Raw genomic sequence first — 20,250 nt, 5'->3', positions numbered from 1 at the left:
CGACTTTGCCTCCGAGCAAACATATTCAAAGCTCTTTCCCATGGAAACCAAAATGAATGTTGGCATAGAGGGGAGGCCAAGTATATTTAATTTCTTTTAGGCTCGTTGCCTGATTTTTGATCCATCAGCCTTCTTGTTCAGGCCCTGAGGTACTTGGGAGCACAGAATTTATTTACTTTCAGAGCTACCTTAAACATTGACACACAGCACAGGCACGTGTCCTGGGTCAGCAGGAGTAAAGTACCCTGGCCAACATTTTGGATTTTTAAGGGAATTAGATATGGAGCAAGAGCTGAATATCCTTTTTAATTGGATACATGTATACCGGCTGATTATGGACAGGATCTTTGGAAGAGGTAGCAGATGAGACATTGGACGAGGCTCTTGTTTCACAAATTTGGGAATTTCTACAAGGCTTCAGTGGCCACTTTTCCCTCAGTCTTAATCTAGAGAGAGCATTTTCCTCATGCTAGTCCGTTATGCCTGGTGAGCTTGGACAATATGGTGGTGAAGGGAGCCAGAGGGGGGCCATATTTGCTGAGGATATATTGCTCGTCGGGAACTGTTCTGTGCTTTACAAACGCTCGCCTTTCCTTTAAATCCGCCTTTGAGGCAGGTGTATTGAGCCACACTTACTAATGAAAGAACCGGTTTCAAGGGTTAAGCAGCTTTCCCCATATCAGAGAGGAAGTGGCCCATTGGGCATTTGGAGTCGACTGGCCTGTCTCCAGGGCTGGAGGTCTTCTGCCAGGACGGCCAGCTTTGTGTGCCCAGACCTCTGGAATCACTTCTGAGTTCAATGGTGACTGTTGCTCAGACGCAAAGAGAAGAAAACAACATTTCAAAAAGCGGGGAGGTTGAAAAATCGTTCATATCCTCTACTTAGTCATCTCGACCGGTTGGCCAACTTCCCAGACCTGAGCCTCATACCTCTGCAGGCTGAAGGGGCGAAATCACTGTCTCTTCCTCGTTTTCCCTTCCCTCCCAGCCTCGACTGAAGTTTCTTGCGCAGTAGGTATTCCGTGAATGATTTCTGACGGTGACCTTGATGTTGCCACTAATTCCTGTGCCAGCGAGAATTAAGCTCAGCCTCCTCTCTTGCCTCCAGGAAAAGTTTCCTCTTTCGCTTATGTTCAGTTATTACCTCTTTCTCTCTTCCAAGAAGCCATAACTGGCCCAGGTAAGATTTGGACTTTCAAAACAAGCTTCCTGTGCTGCCCCTTTTCTGAAACCCTCACGGAATCCCGTAGGAGACAAAAAGCAAAGAAACAATCTTGAAATGCCATATGGGAGGTGTCAGTGAAAGCATCTATGTATGAATTTGATCTCTATATTAAAGATCACAGGCTCACAGAATCTATGGCTCCGTTATTCGGTAAATAATGTATCTAGGTGTTTCAGCCTTGAGAGGCCGTTTAATCCCCCTGTTGCTGCAGGACACGGCTGGATTATCTTCTGTGTGTACCCAGGCTTGGCTTCCGTGGAGAGAGCACTGCGGTGGGAGCCAGGTGATGCGACTTTTGCTTTCCGACTTTTAAGTCCACACATTATTCATCTTTGCATCCTTGGTGCCGAGGACAACATCAGCCGCTGTTTCCTGAAGCATGTGTGTGATTCTGGACAACCCTGCTTGCTCTCTGGGCTTTGGCTCTGAGACGAAGGGACTGGCCTAGGGTTTCTGATGGTTCAGCAATTGCAGGAATGCTTTCCCCTGGTGTGTCCAGCCTGTCAGGCCTCTATCTCTTTATGTAGGTTTCTGGCACAAAAGGTGTCGTATTTAACTTTCTTCTTAAATCTGCCTTTCTTGTGTTTGGTTCCCCCCCCCCCCCCCCCGCCCCGAGTATCTCCCGCCATGCTAATCCTGACAAAATTTAGTTGTCGGTAAAACAGCGTGGGTCGCGTGTGTCTTTGCTAGTCCTGTCTCAATAAGGGTGGCAAAAGCGTTCTTTTGTTTTTCTACCCCCTGAAAGGCTCTTTGTGCAACTTGTTATCTCTTTTTTATATTCAGCTTTGGATTTATTTGTCGACGTGAAAGTGACTGATGCACACAATGGCAAAAATATCCAGTCGTGGGAAATAAAGGTGAAGGCAGGGTGGTTCTTTGTCTTTGTCCACTGTGTCGCGAATCAGGTGGTGTCTTATTTTAAAGCTCTGTATACATAGCTAGGGTTCCTGTTTCATAGCCAGCGATCTCTGTTAGTAACTGTGCATAACATAATTTTCACACACACCAACCACCACTGAGAATACCACTCACCTTTTATAGTCGTGTTTTCACAACTGATTTGCAGAGTTGACTGTGACATCTGAGTCCTGGCAGTGTAGACCAGGAAGAAAAAAAATGTGATGATATTGGCTACAGTTTTTCTTCCAGCCCACATCAATCTTCCTCCTCAAATGGCAATGCTAATTAGATCTTATATTTGATATATACGATCTTATATTTGGATAACCTCTCTGCGTTCTCATGGATCAGGTAGGTTACATTACTCCCCAGACCTCATTTTTTTTCCCCCCATTCATCTATAAGATGGGGGTGACAACACTCCTCCAATAGGGTTTTGGGAAAAATGAAAGAACGTGTACATGAAGGAGGAAGGAAGCAGGAGTTGACTATAGCAGTCAGTGAGTCAGAATAGCAGCCTTTCATATATCACTGTTGGTACCGTTGACTTAATTTTGCCCAGAATGTTGAAGGAATCATCACAAGAAGGGCTTTGAGGGACCCATGTTCTGTCTCTGGGTAACCAGTTTACAAAGACATGATTTCAGAGGTAAGCCATCCTGCATGGCAGTGGATGAACCACACTTGGACCCGGGGGGGGTGGGGGTGGGGGGTGGGGAATGTGGTTTCAATTCAGATGCAGTAACAAAAACATTAGCCAAATCTTCTCAGAAAGCAAGTCTTTTGCAACATGGTGTCTCCCACCCCCATAGTAAAGAGATATGGAAGAAAGATACCTAATTACCACATGGAACATCATCTTGTGGTCCATTTCATAGGTTCCCCCCCCCATTTGTAACATCTTAGAAATGCAGACTTAATCGTGAGAGATTAAAAATGCCTATTGTTCTTTCAAAGGGTTTGCAGTGTTCTGATTCCTCCCCCTGCCCCAACTCCCTTCTGTTGAAAATCTAGAAGTTGTCCCATTTTTAGCAAGTAATAACTGTGTCAAGCTGTGCCGGCAAAAATGTCCCAACACAACTGTTAATAAGCATTGTCATTTTAAGCATGAAACAGTTTAGCTAATGATTTATCTCTTATAATGTAGCACTCGGGGCAGCTGTATGATTGGTCTCTTTAGCAAGTCAAGTAATTTCTTTAACAAAATGTTAAGCACAGATGGGCCAGAAGCTGTCAGTTAACTATTATTGTGTCTACATCTGCTTGCTTTCAATGCACTGTTTTATGTATTCAGTCAGTAACTTAGCCGCAGCTCCGTGAAAAGGCGAACCTACTCTGATTGGCAAATAAAATGTTCATTTGTCTCTTCTTCCTATTGTTTTGTTTTGGTAACACATGTCAGCAGCTCAATTACCCAGTTCATTAACAGCTCCCAAAGGACATGATGGCCAGCCCGCGATAAGAGGGCCATTGTGGCACATATGGTCAATAATGGCCTCTCTCTTGGCAATTGTAAATAAAAGTCACTTGGCTCTTTTCCTTTTCACAGGAGAACTACCGTTTTCCTGTTCCCCTTCAGTGTGCAAATTACCTTTCTTTGCTCCATGCAGCCCAATCCCCGGGAAACCAGAACCTAGCTTGCCTGCTTTTAGGGCCATGGGGACTTAACACGGAGAGAGCGAGCTCTGGTTCTTAATTTTAATTATGACTGACTTTTAAGCTCTTGAGGGGGAAAATTCTTATCATGGGAGACTATTCTTAGAAAGCTGTTAACTGATTAATTAGTCAACTAATCAGTTTTCCTAATTGAATAGCAACACATTTTCTTGGGGCTTTCCTCTGTTTCTCTTTGAAATGCTCCAGTGGCAGTGACTGCGGCGTTTTTAAAAAGCCGTTAAACAACTGCAAATAAAAATCGTTTGCAGGGGTGGGGTAGGGAAGTGTCACTTCATCTTCTCCCTCGGTGAGAGAGATTCATGTTGTTGAGAGCAATTCTTGTCACGCGCACCTCCAGGTCGTAAACCAGAGGGTTCAAGAAGCCACGGAGGTAATCTGGGTCAGCGTCAGGGTCTCTAAGCAAGTAAGGATGCGTCCTGCACTTGAAGCCTGGGGAGGGAGGTGCTGAAACACTTTGGTCACGATTCTGCGGCTCCCCCAGACGAGATGCTGCTGTATCTCGGGGAGAAAAAGGGCCCAGGCAGGTTTTTCCTTAAATGTATCAAGTGCATATAGCTGTTACAGGCCATTTACTGGCGGGGCTGTGACGAACAAGGAAGCATAAGCCTTTCTTTCTGGCTTTGTTGTTACAAAGGAGGCCTTTGCGGTGACCGATGATCAGGCGAGGCCGTTGGGACGAACTCCACTCCGAGTTAAGGTGTCTCAGCGTAACCTAGCTGCAGGTGCGCCGCGCACCTGACATTGCGCCGAGATCGGGACCTTAGGCTCTGGGGGGTCTTTGGGGCCGTGCTGCTCATCGCCTGGGAGGCAGCTTGGCCGCTCTGGCGGCTCCGTAGCTCTTATCTTAAGTAAACACCCAACGGTCCATGTCGTGCACTTGCGAGAACTCCGGGGCGGGTGTGCAGCACGCGCGGCCGGCCGGATTCATAACCAATCTGTACTCTCCTCCCGGGGCGGCAGGCACTCGGGGAGTTGTTGAGTGTCAGGGTTTATTTGTGCTATTTTGATTAGCACCAACCTGGCAGGAGCTTATTTTCCTTCTAATGACCCCGTGCTGGGAGAAGGCGGCTTCCGAGGGAAGGACCTGGGGGCGGGGGGAGGGGAATAGCGTTACATCTCTGCAACCCCCAAATGGGGACTGCAGGGCAGGGGCCGCAGTGGGGAAGTGGCTGCGGGTCTTAATTAGATGGAGTGTTCTGAAAAGAACCTTTCTTGGAGAAAGCCCAGAATATTCTTGCCACAGATCGTCCTACCTCCTTTTATTTTATTCTTATTCTTTTTCGGGGGGGGGGGTACTCGTTAAAGATTCTTGGCTGGCACCTTTGGAGAAGTTGTAGAGGCGACAAAAAGCAAAACAGGACCCCCCCTCCCCTCCACATGGACCACCGATGAGGTGACGGGCCATTTCTCCCTGTTTATCCACCAGCAAAATAACAGCTCCTCAAATGGTCCCTGAGTCAGGAATTCTGGGAAGTTCTCTTGAATGCTTGATCCTTTGTCAGGTCACTCGCGCACTTTCTCCGTCCACCTTTGGATTTGGTCGTCAGTCTTCCCGTGTGTTCCTTTCAGGCGGGTATCTCTTTTCCTTTCTGTATCTCTTTTCTTTTCTTGACCTAGATAGGATTTAAACACACTTAAAAGAATAATGTCGCCGATTACTTCTCAGCTTGTGAATTAATGTGGAAGAGAAGGTTCCAGGTGCTGAAGTCTCTAGACTGGCTTGGATTAACCCCTACTGTGCATCCATTTCAACCTCCCCCCGCCCCTGGAAGAAAAAAAAAAAAAAACAACCAACCTCCCCTTTCTCATCCACTCCCGGCTTTCTTTGTGTCTGCTGCTCCCTGCCAGGCAGGTGTCAGACCCCTGAATGAGGGTCAAATGCCCCGTTGATGGATTCCACAGATGGAGCGTGGAAATCGGTAGAATAGGCCTCAGCCACAGGCCATTTCTTGGGATCCAACAAAAGCCTCCAAATAAGTCAACAAAAATCCCAAAGATCACAAAGGGAAAATGTCATTTGTCATTTACTCTGGGTCTGTGAGGGAATATCAGTCTTGCCTCACTCCTCCTGGCTTTCACCCGAGTAAACACGAGAGAGGTCATTCACATCTCTCTCAGTGGAGAAGGGCCACTTCACATCAGAAAACAGTTAGCTGTCCCATCGTCCCCTTCATGCTGGATGGCAACACCCACAAACGCAGGAGACATTCTGCAGTTAGCCAAGCGGGTGCCTCAAACTTCGAGCTGACCCGTGAAAGACCTTGTGGAATATACCTGCGAGGTCCCCTAAGACCTTCAGATATGGGAGGAAGTGATCTCGGGGAGCTCTCAGGCACGATTCGTACTTTGATTTGTGTTGTATTATTGTTATTTTTTAATCAGCAAGACACAGCTCTGAGTACAAATGCTGATAGGTCGAGCTTGCAAAGATTAGTACAGACGAAAAGACCGTCTGATGTGGTCTGGGGCCATCTTAGAGTGAATGACTGATGATGACGTTCAGCCTCAGAGCCCGCGGAGAGAGATCCCCCCCCACCTCCTCTGTGTCTGTAAATTGCATCGTATTATATCTGGGACAAACATAGAGTTTAAATGGTTGTCATGTTTTGATTCTTTAATTATTCAAATGAAAGGTCTTGCTGAGAAGAAAGACAGTGTGCCAAATTCATGCTTGTGAATTATTTTGTTTCTCCATTTTTTGCCTGTCTCCCATCCCTGAATTATATTGGTCTGGAAACCAATAATTATAGAAGTCCACGTGACTAAATCCCTATAAAATTGAGGTAAGATCTCATGTATAATAGCGTTAACTAGGATGAAATATTTCTTCAGGCTACAGAAGAGGTCACAAGGGGTTAACGGACAAAGACATACTCTCTAATTCCGTAATTCCTTCTTTAATTAAACTTCATGGTTGGTCCGCTGGTGGTAAATACTTCTGCCTTCTCCTCCCAGTTTGATTTGTTTCCGAAGGAAGAATTTGTAATCCTGTGGGGGTAATGATTGTTGCCTATGCTTGACCTCTCTCTCTCTCTCTCTCTTTTTTTTTTTTTTAAACTGATGATGTCCACGTTCCCAAGGTTAATCTTGGGAGTTAATGTGAAATCACTGGGGTCACTAAAAATTTGGCTCCTGAGACCTAAAATTAGCTTGAGAGGGAAAAGGAAGAAATGACCTTTCATGCAAAGCACGGAACTGACACACTGAGGCACCTGGGGAGAGGTGACTGTTTCCCTGGGATCACTCTGGGGCATCTACTAAATAACTTGTGAATACCCCAACAGATTTCAAGTTATTTATTCCTGCACTTTTGTCTGAAAACAGTTTGAGGCTACTTTACAGGGCTTGAGATCCTTTCACTAAGATGTTTTTAATAGCAAAAAAGAAGGATTTAGTAAAGCTGTAAAATGAATGATCAGTTCAACTGCTTGTGACCAATAGTATCTTCTAGATTGACGCTGGATCTTATGACCAGGGCTCTGCGATGATTCTTAAGGGAGACTTCAAATGGTCAGACTATTTTGTTTTCTTAAATAAATTCATTCAGCGTCTTGGCAAATGGATTAGTTTCTTAGGGCTTTACCCTTGTTTAACGACTACACTTGAATATACAAAGAATTCAATAAATGTTCACTGAATGGAGTTAAATTCGATCAGGAAATTGATTTGGTGTATAATATTAAACAGTTGTGTTTTCATAAATTTCATTTGATTCTAGGAAGTTTTTGAAAACCTGGCACAAATGAGTCATTGGTAGCAATCAGCTAAATAACTTGTATTAGAATTCCTGTTTGGATTTGTTTCTGGTATTTCTCTTCAAAAGGACCGTGTGTGTGTGTGTGTGTGTGTGTGCGCGCGCACGCACATGTGCATGTGCACACACACACGTGAGAGAGAGAGAGAGAGAGAGAGAGAGAGAGAGAGAGAGAGAAAGGAAGGAACTGAGCACCTATTTAGAACATACCAGGCTAGAAGAAAGAAAGTATGTCCTCCGAAGCCCCATACACCTGGGTCAAATCCTAGCTTCCTTAGTCACGTGATCTGAATAATGTTGTCTCTGAGTCTCAGTTTCCTTTTTTTGTACAAAGGGGTATTTATTTCACGGGGTTTTTGTGTACTTACATTGGTAAGAGAGAGGTTTGCTCCAGGCTCATTGGAGACATTGAATTACACTAATGTATAAGTCAGAAAATGGATTGTGAGGGGGTTTTGAAAATAGAGTCAAAACTTTCAAGGTCTGATAAGAATATGGATTGGGGTAAAATTGGAGAATTATGCAATTTAGAGCAATACAATCTCCACTCAAAAAGTCATGTATCATATGTTGGTGTGCGTTTCTTATGAGAGCGGTTCTGGAATTTCAAGTTGGGGAACAATATCTCTATTTAATGAATAATAAAGCAAACTTTGTGAAGGCGTGTGTAGAATATGACTAACTTAAATGCCAGTGAAAATCTCCTCTTAATATTAAGGCTAGACAGAAGAAGTAATCCAAAGAGATTATATTACTGAAGAGATTATATTTAATCTAGTTGTTATATCCCAGCAGTCTATTTTAGAGAACTGTCTTGTGGGGTCCAAGTCATAACATTAGAAAAACTGTAATTTCTTTGTGTTGAGCTGTCTGAAAAAAAAAAAAAGCCTTGTTTTTACTTTGCTGTAATATTTAGGAGGATTAGGTATTTTGTATCTAATATCTAGAGGAAAGTTGAATATGTGAAATAGATGAACTTCAAAATACTTTTTCTTGTGCTGTTAAAATGTAAGTGTCAGACTTGTTTTTGGTAAAAACGGAATGATTCAAATGCATGACATTATTGTGATTCATGTTCTGCACAAATAATGAATCTTATTTCTATTGGGTGATACAAGACACGGTAGTGTTTCCATCTTTAGAAGTAGCTAGTATCTATCTCCTAGCTGGTAGATTAGTCTTGGGTGGCTGACTTAACATATCTTCAAGCCCACATCCTTTTGGGCTGTACAGATGGGGACAAGTTAGAATTAACTGGTACAACTGTGGCTTCATGTTGCCAGAAAGGATCCATTGGTTCGGATAATTTTCCTGTAGAGAAATCAGTCAAGTCATTTCCTCAGTGTCTTTTGAAATGGTGCTTTATGGAGGTTTTCCTAGTTAGGCACAACCATTGGACTGCTCTTGAATAAGCAGTCTAGAAATACAAGTAGCGACTTATTAGCTTGTCAAAGAAAATTTTATTTTTAGTGGCCACGCCTGTATTATTGAACTCCTAGACATTGAGTCTTTTTAATTTTTTTTTTTAATGCTTATTTATTTTTGAGAGAGAGAGAGACACAGTGTGAGTGGGTGAGGGGCAGAGACAGAGGGAGAGAGAGAATCTAAAGCAGTCTCCACGCTCTGAGCTGTCAGCACAGAGCCCGATGCGGGGCTTGAACTTGGTGAACCGTGAGGTCGTGACCTGAGCTGAAGTTTGACGCTTAACCAACTGAGTCACTCAGGCGCCCCATTCTGAGTCTTTTTAATTACTAGCTGTTGGTGATCAACTTGTTTTTTAAAAAAAAATCACAATCCTCAGAAAACGTTGATAATTATTTCCCAGAAAAATACAGTTGCGCAAATACTTGCAAAAACTTCCAAATAATTTTTGAGGATTTGTGGACTCCTGAACCTCATTTCAGTCCATGCTGGGAGACTCAGAAGGGCAGCATTTTCATTTAAAGGTGCAAAATAGTGGCAGAGAAATCAGTGTTGGTCCAAAACTTAAATTCTACCTGGTGTTTCCATTCAGTCATCATGTGTTTATTGAGCACCTACGGTGTTCCAAGGCTTCCAACAGTGGACAAGATGGAGAGAGGCTCACAAAGCTTATATTCAGGGGGATGTGGATGGTTCAGGTGAAACACGGTGGCCTTGACCCTCAGAATTAACTCTCACTGGTACTCGCAAATGTAAGCAGCCCCCTTTCTTCAGAAACTAGAGGTGATGTTGATTAATTGACCTGACAGTGCATGGCACATCATATTTACTTGGGAGGATTTAATAACCCTAGAGACTCCCAGAGGAAACGTGAAAATTTCCACATACTATTATCCTAACGGGATCATAGTCAGAGAAAGGGGAAGCAAAGATTTAAGGTTCTCACAGGCAGAGGAAGCTGTTGGTCAGCCCTTAAATGCTGTTGGGGCTTGCACCTGAATTTACAGAAGACAGAAAAGTCAGGGCAACAGAAACTGGAAGCAGGGGAGGGAAACATTTTATGGTACGCAATGGTCTTAGGAGAACGACTAATCCATTTCTAGAAAAGTGTATTATGTATGTGGAAGTGTTGCTTTGATAAATTACAGCAGGAAAAAATATTATATACTGGGGAATTTGGGGAAAGAAAATGAGAGTCTGGAATATTCTGTAGAGGTGGTCCTCAAAGTATTGTTTAGGATCAGTAAAGTTGGCATACCACCTGTGAAAGCAGAAAACTCTGGAACGGGGTGGGGGCAGCAATCTGTGTTCTCACAAGCTTTTCAAGTGATTCTGATGCTCCAACAGCTCAAGATCCACTGCCCTACAACGATGCACAAATTACCGCTCTTTTAATCGGACTCACATTTATCAAGCACATACACACATAAGTTGTATTGGGAGCGTTTGAAGTTTATAATGCAACGTATGGCACATTTCTTAGCGTGTTACTGCTCCTTTGAAACATTCCCACACTTAAAGAAAGTCTGGTTTTATTTCCTAAGTATCCTAAAACAAGATTTATATCAAATTAGACCATTTTAGGGGCGCCTGGGTGGCTCAGTCAGTTGAGCATCCAACTCTTGATCTCGGCTCATTTCATGATCTTCTGGCTCGTGAGTTCAAGCTCTATTGGGCTCTGTGCTGACAGTGTGGAGCCTGATTGGGCTTCTCTCTCTCTGTCTCTCTCTCAAAATAAATAAAATAAACTAAGAAAATGAGACCATTTTATGTTAAATTAGACAACATAATTGAAAAACCAAGCCTCATGGCTAACATATAGCAGAGCATTATATATGATGCTTCCATTTTGCTTTTACGTACAGGAGCTTGTTTTTCTTTAATTTGTCACATAGATTATTAATTCGCTCTCTTAATTTTCAAGTTTGAGTGTGAGTAAATTACAAAAGTATTAAATATTAAAAAATTAAAATTATATTTATGGGTTATGTTGGACGCGTACCCCTTTTGGGCAGCTTATAATTGATACTGAAGTAGAATGTCATTTTTGATTTCTGTAGGGCAGAGTTGTTGGAGTTTAAGATAAATGAGAATTGGTACTTTTTTGCATTTTGTCATCGCTTCTGGCACCACCTGTGTTTCCTCGGGTCCTACAGCCTGGGTGTGCAAAGGAGTTACCTTGACAATGACATTAATGATCTACAATTCCTTCCTCATTTGCAGATAGCACACTTCAGCCCCTTCCCCAGAGGATCCCTCAGCTATTTGGGGGGTTTTCAGAGTGCATTTGGATATGCTCAGGAGCAAGGCCCTTGGGTGTCCTGAGCTCTGCTCAGAGTGTGTGGCCTGAGAGCCCTCTGATGGCCCCCTGCTACTGCCCTGATGTCCAGGGCCTCCGGGAGATGGCTGCGCTCCTGCCCAGAGCCCTGTGTCTGCTGTGCCCACAAACCTCAGAACACTCTCCAGGCTGACAGTTATTGTGTTATTGCGTCATTAATGCAAATTCCTATCTAATTTCCCGGTTCCTTCCTCTCTTTTGGAGATGCTCACACACTAACTATGGAAAATCTCCTTCCCTGATGTCTGCTAACACAGACAAACTCAAACTTGCTGGGATGGGGCCTGCAACGGGCCTGACTTCAGGGACATGTGACCTATGCAGTCGCCCACTCATGGCCCCATGCTCAGAAGGGCTCTGTGATTGCTTTTTATGCTCTGTTGCGGCCGTCTCACAATTGCGATAATTTTTGAACACGGGCACTCGTATTTTAATTTTTCACCGTGTTCCTCAAATGAGGCGACAGCCTCTGGGCAGCTGCTTGCCATTCAGCAGAGACCCAGACTTTGAACTTTTGGTGTAGGGACAGGTCACTAGACTATGCCTGCTTTTTCTGGAGTCAGTTCAGGAGGTTTACATCAACAGTATCTAAACTCTTCTTAAATATTTCTCAGTATCTGGTAATAAGATACTAACTATAAGTATGGTTTCTTCTGTAGGAGCAGTAGAGTCTATAAATTTGTTGGGATCCTGTAACAGTTCACTATTATTGGCTTTTTAGATACTACATTAGTTTTGGAATTTTTTTCTTAAAAATTTTTTTTTAACGTTTATTTATTTTTGGGACAGAGAGAGACAGAGTATGAACGGGGGAGGGGCAGAGAGAGAGGGAGACACAGAATCGGAAGCAGGCTCCAGGCTCTGAGCCATCAGCCCAGAGCCCGACGCGGGGCTCGAACTTGCAGACTGCGAGCTCGTGACCTGAGCTGAAGTCGGACACTTAACCGACTGAGCCACCCAGGCGCCCCTGGAATTTTTTTCTAAAGAACCACCGTTTTAAACAGATTTCCTCATGTAAAAGTTGGAGAAAGTTAATTTGGAACCAAATTAAATGATTCATTCATCAAACACAGATGGAGTACCCATTAAGTGTTAAGGACAAGGGCCATAAAAGTGAAAGAATGCCTGTCCCTGTTTGCTAAGATCTCATAATGGGCCACGACTGACAGATGCAGAGAACAATGATTTCTGCCTGGGGGGCCTGGAGACAAAATAGGGGAGGAGGTATCATTTAATAATATAATACTGCAGAGAGGGGCTTGGTGTCCCAGGGAAGACACTGGGGATGGACGTTAGGATTTGAATCATTAAGGCTTGGTCACCCTTGTTTTTTGACCCCCATTTTATCACCTTCTCTCTCTTGTGCCCTTAGCCTCAGCACCCCAATCGGATGAAGGCTCCGACATTGACTCCGAACCAGATTTGCCCCTGAAGAGAAAACAACGCAGGAGCCGAACCACCTTCACAGCAGAACAGCTTGAAGAACTGGAAAGAGCTTTCGAGAGAACCCACTACCCTGACATTTATACCAGGGAGGAGCTGGCGCAGAGGGCGAAGCTCACGGAGGCCCGAGTACAGGTACTGACTCCAGACAGCCACGTCCTGATTGAATCCGGACAGGAAACGAAAAAGTGTCCTCTCGTCTGAAGCAGATTTGAAACCAAGAAAATAAGTATGTTAGCGAAGGCACTTCATTGTGAACTGTAGCCTTTAGTAGTATAAAGGTCCCACCTTTCTCTCTAGTGCCTTTTTGAAAACGTTTATTTATTTATTTTGAGAGGAGACAGAGAGAGCAGGGAAGGGGCAGAGAGAGAGGGAGAGAGAGAATCGCCAGTAGGCTCTGTGCGGTCAGCAGAGAGGCTTGAACTCACAAACCGTGAGACCACGACCTGAGCCAAAACCGAGAGCCAGATGCTTAACCGACTGAGCCACCCAGGCACCCCTCTCTCTGGTTAAGTTGCCTCATCTGGAAATGCTGTGTTCTTCCCGGCGACTTGACTTTCATAGTCAAAGTGAGGTTGGAGACTCAGCAGTGAACTGCTCAGTTGACCTGGTCTCTAGATTGATCAGTGCGTCTCATATGCAGCTGATTACCTCTCCTGTTATAGACTTTTTCAGAAATAGCCTCTTCCAGGTTACAAAGCCTCGTCAGAAGAACTGTCTCATTCAACTTGGCTTTCCGTGTATCATAGTGCTAACAAAGGGAAGGAACGCTAAGAGGGATTAAGAGAAATCTCTCAAGGAGCTGCAGTCTAATATGGTTAGTGCAGTCAGCACAAATAATAGTAATAAAAAACCAGATATAATAAGTACCCGAAGACAGAAACAGAGTGCAGTGAGAGTTAAGAAGAGGAAAGAATGAGATCTTGCTGGAGTAACAGGAGAGGCTCACGAAGAAGGCCGATTTAAGGTGAACTTTCGAAGCTAAAGAGAAATTCACTGGTCAGGGAGGGTGGGGCGAGTACAACGTGAGTCAACACATGAGTTACAGACCTGGTGACATTTCATTTCCATTCATGTTGAAGGCACAGTGAATTGTTCAGTTTGGCTGGAGGCTGGGGAGAGGTAAGAGGGGGCAGGGAGGAATATAGTTGGCCATCTAGGCTGAGGACATCCTGCGGAGGGCTTGGGTTTCAGGGGAAGGCTCTCACAGTTGATGCGATAGGCAGTGGAAGCCGTGGGCATGAAACGGGTCAGTGGCCATGGGAGTGGAAGGGAAAGGACGGTGGCCAAAGGTAGCCAGAGCTGGAATGTAGGCAACCGGTTGTGTAAGCAGGACGTGGATGGAAAGGTGAGTGAAGAGAAGGGCCACAGATTTGGGGAGGTGGTGCAAGTGTTTTACAGCTGGAACTATCGAATCTCTCTACCCGTTACATTGGGATACAGTGTTCCTCTCCAGAAACGACCACCACTAACCACAAATTATGATACTATGTGTACATAAATACTGTATTATACAATATATGTAGTGTACGTATTCTGATATTACATATAACAGTGTTACAAATATGATATACCTCAAATCTAATTGTTTTGTTATAGTTCTGTGATGACCTGATTTCACTCTGAAGTCAGATCCATTCCTATCTCTATTCTTCCAGCAAACTTTTATTGAGTGCCCACTAGATTCCAGGATTTGGTCCCTATACTCCCTGTTGGTCAAGCCCACATCCCGAGTCCGTCCTTTAGACAGACAGAAGACAGCTCTGAACTCGGAGTCAAAAAATAAGCACGGATTTTAAAGAAATCAAACAAAGAGAGTGACGGGAAACTAAAAGCATGTTCAGTGTTGTTGCACCTCGTTCCTGCCTTTGCCAAAAACAAGGGCGGGGGACAGAATAAATCTCAAGCCCTTGCAATTTGCGCAGTGCCCTGCATTCACATCTGGCTCAGTGAATGTCAGAGGAGAATGAGAAAGGCCCATTAGCTTGCAGAGGACATGGGATCAAACCAATAAAGAGTGGTTCATATTTTTCTATACAGTGACCTCCTCTCCAAAGCAGGGCCCTCATTAACCTAACAGCTGTCCTAATGTGGCTTTAACCCGGTGACTCTTTACATTCCTTATAGCTTCATTAGTTCCCTTGAGACACATCATGTCTTGCACCACAGCTATGATCTACAGCCTAACAAATTCCCTACAACACCCGGCATATGGATCTTTTACTTAACACAGCAGGAAAAAGAAGGGAGTAGTTAATCACTGATTAAAATGCCAGAACAAAATCCTTTAGTTTTTAGAAGGATCTGGGAAAGCAGTAGCAAAGTCAACTCAGTTTGAGTGATAGCCAGAAAGTGTGAGTTAGTTTAATTTGGGGCACCTGGGAAAACCAAACACCAAACGAACCCCCCCTCCCCACTCCCAAACAAGTCTACATTCTATTTTTTCCCCATGAGTAAAATATTTCTGAAGTCTTCTGGGTACAGATGGCATTAACGTATAATAACTTAGGCGTTTGTCAGTATTTCATAAAAATTTGTTTAGACAGTAGCTATGTCGTGTTTATCACAACCGAATCTGAGTACACAATCTAAGAATTACACCAAAGACTGATTTGCCCAATTCCCCTCCTGGGTATTATTATGCAAATAACGGGAAGCATTCGTTTTGTGGGGAAGAATGCAAATATTTATGATGTGCAAAAGTTTTGGTAAATATTCCATCTGAGAACTCCACAAAGCAGAGAAGTATCACTTTTCCCACCAGGATAATGGAAGACAGCAAAGGAAGCTGTTGGAGGAAACAGCATTTAATTAGGAGTCACAAGATGTGGGTTTTGGTCTCAGCTTGCCAAACGTGTTTTGTTGAGGAAGTCACTTGATTCTGCTGTAATCCTGCTGGCTTCAGTTTTTTGTTGTCGTCGTTGTCGTTGTTGTTGTTGTTGTTTTGTTTTGTTTTCAAATATGGGATAGGTTAGATCAGATGATCTCAGTTTGGGTCCACAGATGACCAGGATAATCATGGAAGAACTTCAAGAAATCTAGGAGACTTGAGATTTGTACACACAATTTTGTGCCTTTGCCTCTGCCTCTGCGTGTGTGTGTGTGTGTGTGTGTGTATGCGTATACACAAGCGTTAACCAGAGAGGGGTCCCTGACTTTGTCATATTCTCAAATGTCATCTTCCCCTCTCCCATCCCCCGATTAAAAATAACTAAGGGGCACCTGAGTGGCTCAGTTAATTGAGCATCTGACTTGATTTGGGCTCAGTTCACGATCCTGGGATCGTGGGATCAAGCCCTGTGTTGAACTCCACACTGCGCATGAAGCCTGCTTTAGATTCACTCTCTTGTCTCCCTCCACCCCTCTCCCCTGCCCTCTCTTTCTTTCTAAAACAAAATAAGTAAATAACTAAATATCTAGGATGCATGATTTCTCATCAGTAATTTGAGATTCTCAGGGAAATCCAATAGGGACTGAGTGATTGATTGATTGATTTTAATTTCAGTATAGTTAACACACAATGATGTATTAGTTTCAGGTGTACAATATAGTGAAATTCAACATTTTTATACGTTATTCAGTGCTCATCACAATAAGTGTCCTCATAATCCCTTTCACCTATTTCATCCATCCGCCACTCACCTCCCCTCTGGTAACCATCAGTTTGTTCTCTATAGTTAAGAGTCTGGTGTTTGGTTCATCTCTTTTTTCTTTTTATTTCTCAGTTTTCACATGAGTGAAATCATATGGTATTTGTCTTTCTCTGATTTCACTTAGCATTATAACTTCTAGATCCATCCATGTTGTTGCAAATGGAAAGATTTCATTTGTTTTTATGGCTGAGTCCATTGTATGTATGTATGTATGTATGTATGTATATGTATATCTATCTATCTATATATCACATCTTCTTTATCCATTCATCTATCGACGGACATGTAGGCTGCTTCCATAATTTGGCTATGGTAAATAATGCTGCAGTAAACATAAAGGTGAATATAGCTTTTTGAATTAGTGTTTTCATATTCTTTGGGTAAATATCCAGTAGTAGAGTTACTGGATCATATGATAGTTTTATTTTTAAGTTTTTTTTTTCAACGTTTTTTATTTATTTTTGGGACAGAGAGAGACAGAGCATGAACGGGGGAGGGGCAGAGAGAGAGGGAGACACAGAATCGGAAACAGGCTCCAGGCTCCCGAGCCATCAGCCCAGAGCCTGACGCGGGGCTCGAACTCACGGACCGCGAGATAGTGACCTGGCTGAAGTCGGACGCTCAACCGACTACGCCACCCAGGCGCCCCTTAATTTTTTTTTTTTAACGTTTATTTATTTTTGAGACAGAGAGAGACAGAGCATGAACAGGGGAGGAGCAGAGAGAGAGGGAGACACAGAATCGGAAACAGGCTCCAGGCTCTGAGCCATCAGCCCAGAGCCCGACGCGGGGCTCGAACTCACGGACCGCGAGATCGTGACCTGAGCTGAAGTCGGACGCTTAACCGACTGCGCCACCCAGGCGCCCCTAGTTTTTACGGAATCTCCATAGTGTTTTCCACAGTGGCCGTACCAGTTTGCATTCCCACCAGTAGTGCACGAGGGCTCCTTTTCTCTACATTCTTGCCAAACACGCGTTTTCTTGTATTTTTGATCCCATGGGAATTTGAAGCCATCCAGCAAATCTGTGTCGTTCAGAAGTTAAGATAGGGTATGGAACATTTGGGCCTGAATTCCGTAATGATGCAAAGATATCATCACCCTGAAATTCTCAGCAGGAGTTTGCTCTTGGGGTGAATGAAGATGCATGCAGTTGAATTTGCCTTTCTGTGTGTTCACGGTCCTCTGACATTCCTCAGAGCCTGGTGCTTCTCCTTGTCAACCTTACCCATTCTTCCCCCCGCCCCCAACCTGTTCTCTGTACAGTGGTCACAGCTGGAAAGCAGCACTGGGAGAGTGGGATGTGGAAAGAGAGGGGGTGTGGAGTGAATGAGAAGGTCCAGGGATATTGCAGCTTATCCTGAATTTACCTACTTGGAAAGTACTATGTTGGCCTTGTCACATTACACATCGCTGAATGTTGTGTTTAATCAAGCATTTTAAATGTTGTGAATTCCCTTTCTAAGCATTAAGTATTATATCTTCTCCCCATTTTTCCAATTACATTTGAAATAACCCATCTGGAATAATGTAGGTTAGCTTGCCTTTGAGAACCACACCAAAAATCTGGACCAGTAATTTCTTGATGGGCAAAATTAGACTTACACCATGGGATAATTAGCACTAATCCATGAAACTTGGAAGCAAATTTAACCCAAGTCTCCATTCAAGCCAAACTGGCTTTCAATTATTTGAGGTGTTATTTGGGCACTTTCCTGCTTGCTCATGGGCACAAAAGGCTTTGGCTGTAGACCACAGAGCTGGGAAGACAAAGCAAGGGTTTAATTCTTGGGTGTCTAAGATAGTGACGGCATGATGTTTATACTTCATAGCTGACTTTTTATTATTCTTATTTTTTTTACATTTGTTTATTTTTGAGAGACAGAGCATGAGCAGGGGAGGGGCAGAGAGAGAGGGAGACACAGAATCAGAAGCAGGCTCCAGGCTCTGGGCTGTCAGCACAGAGCCCAATATGGGGCTCGAACTCACGAACCGTGAGATCATGACCTGAGCCAAAGTCGGACGCTTAACCGACTGAGCCACCCAGGCACCCCAATAGCTAACTTTTATTAAACACTAAATAGGTGTTTAATAAATAGGATGCTAGGTGTTCTTTCAAGGGCTTTAATTGTAGTGTCTTACTTAATTGTCACAACAATCTTGTGAAGTAGCTTTTTGTTTCTCCCATTTAGAAGATGAGAAAGCAGAGGCCCACAGATAGTCAACAATTTGTTCAGGGTCACAGAGGTAGCAAGGTGGGGGGCATGGGATTCAATTTTTGCCCGGTCTGCATTGTACCTGGGCGAATAAAAGGTATTATTGTATCTTTTAAAGCACAAAGCTTTCTTCAACTTGTATTGTTGAAAGTCTGGACAAATTGGTTACGTATGTGACCCAAGAAGGGAAAAGTTTAAGAAAACCTTATTCTCTTTTTGTGGATCATTATCTTTTTTTCCCACAGTTATCATGATGTGATGAGGATCTTTCAATCAATTTAAATTTTGCTTCAAAAATTCATTGGATATTACAGTACCTCAGAAATGGGTCCGAAGATCATTTCCAAAGGCAGGAATACAGCTTTGTGGAAGGGGTCTGTTGAGGGACCAGTAGGGAAAGATCCGGGGGCAGATGAAAACGAACCAGGTGGCAGTTCATCAGATGAATTAAAAACTTGCTTTGAGGGAGGATTTTGATGCCCTGTGGTATTATACAGGTTAATTATCAGCATTTAGCTGTAGCTAATATCGTTATCAACCAACGTATGCCTCCTGCCCCACTTTCTCACCATGTTAGGTGTTATGTGGAAGGCCAGGTAATGTGTGGGGAGGGTGAGATTACATTGAATTATAGATCATAGACTTATATTTAACACGTAGGTAGCCAACTTTGTAAAACTTGTTCTTTCTGCCCTACTGGCTAAGAAATTGATGCAAGACCCATATTCTCCTTTGGAACATCAGAGGCCAGTTTGTTTCTGTTGCCCATGCTATTCTTTTCAGAACAAAGAGCAGTTTCTAGTAATTGTAACAACTGAGTCATAAATGCATTCCACCCGTTTCAGATGAAGTTATTCAGTGTTGTGCACTCACCCAGCTCATTTAGTAGATGAATCATTGATGTTTAGGAATTAGTGATACAATATTGAATACAATGTTAGTGATACAACATAAGACCTCTGAACGCTAAGAGAATGTCTTTCAGTCAAAGATGGGGTCATAACAGTACCCCAGGATCCCTGTGCTTGGTCAGTTTAGATATTGAAAATGAAGGTTATTCCAAGGACACTTTTTTCCTATTAAAAACAGTAGCTACGTCTTTTATGAGTTTCAAAGTAGAAAGAAAGCAAGGACTACTTTCTGATATATATATATATATATATACACACACACACATATATGTAATTATAAAATTATATATAAAATATGTATAAAATTATATATATTATTGTTTTTTTTTTTCAACGTTTATTTATTTTTGGGACAGAGAGAGACAGAGCATGAACGGGGGAGGGGCAGAGAGAGAGGGAGACACAGAATCGGAAACAGGCTCCAGGCTCCGAGCCATCAGCCCAGAGCCCGACGCGGGGCTCGAACTCACGGACCGCGAGATCGTGACCTGGCTGAAGTCGGACGCTTAACCGACTGCGCCACCCAGGCGCCCCTATATTATTGTTAATATATATATTAATGTTTCTTTTGGCAGATACAGCTGGTTCTAGGAAATGCGGAAGGCTGGCAATGGCAAGATAATAAAAAATCTGGTTAAATGGCTAGAGACAGGAAGGACAGTCCTTAGTAATCTCTGGTTCTCTCAGGAATAGCCCTCTGGATTTATTTAGC

General features: G+C 43.4%; 1 protein-coding gene across 2 annotated transcripts in view; it reads left to right on the top strand.

Annotated features, from left to right (window-relative positions):
• PAX3 (paired box 3) overlaps positions 1-20,250 on the top strand; it is a 98,812-nt gene that overhangs the window by 53,305 nt on the left and 25,257 nt on the right. For both annotated transcript variants that reach the window (XM_043577963.1, XM_043577964.1), the window contains exon 5: positions 12,689-12,894. In XM_043577963.1, coding sequence (XP_043433898.1) covers positions 12,689-12,894 — 206 coding nt within the window. The remainder of the gene's footprint in view (positions 1-12,688; positions 12,895-20,250) is intronic.

Source organism: Prionailurus bengalensis, chromosome C1, assembly GCF_016509475.1.
Source record: "Prionailurus bengalensis isolate Pbe53 chromosome C1, Fcat_Pben_1.1_paternal_pri, whole genome shotgun sequence".
Classification (NCBI taxonomy): Eukaryota; Metazoa; Chordata; class Mammalia; order Carnivora; family Felidae; genus Prionailurus; species Prionailurus bengalensis.
The sequence above is the reverse complement of the archived record's forward strand: the minus strand, read 5'-3'. Positions and strand labels throughout refer to the sequence as shown.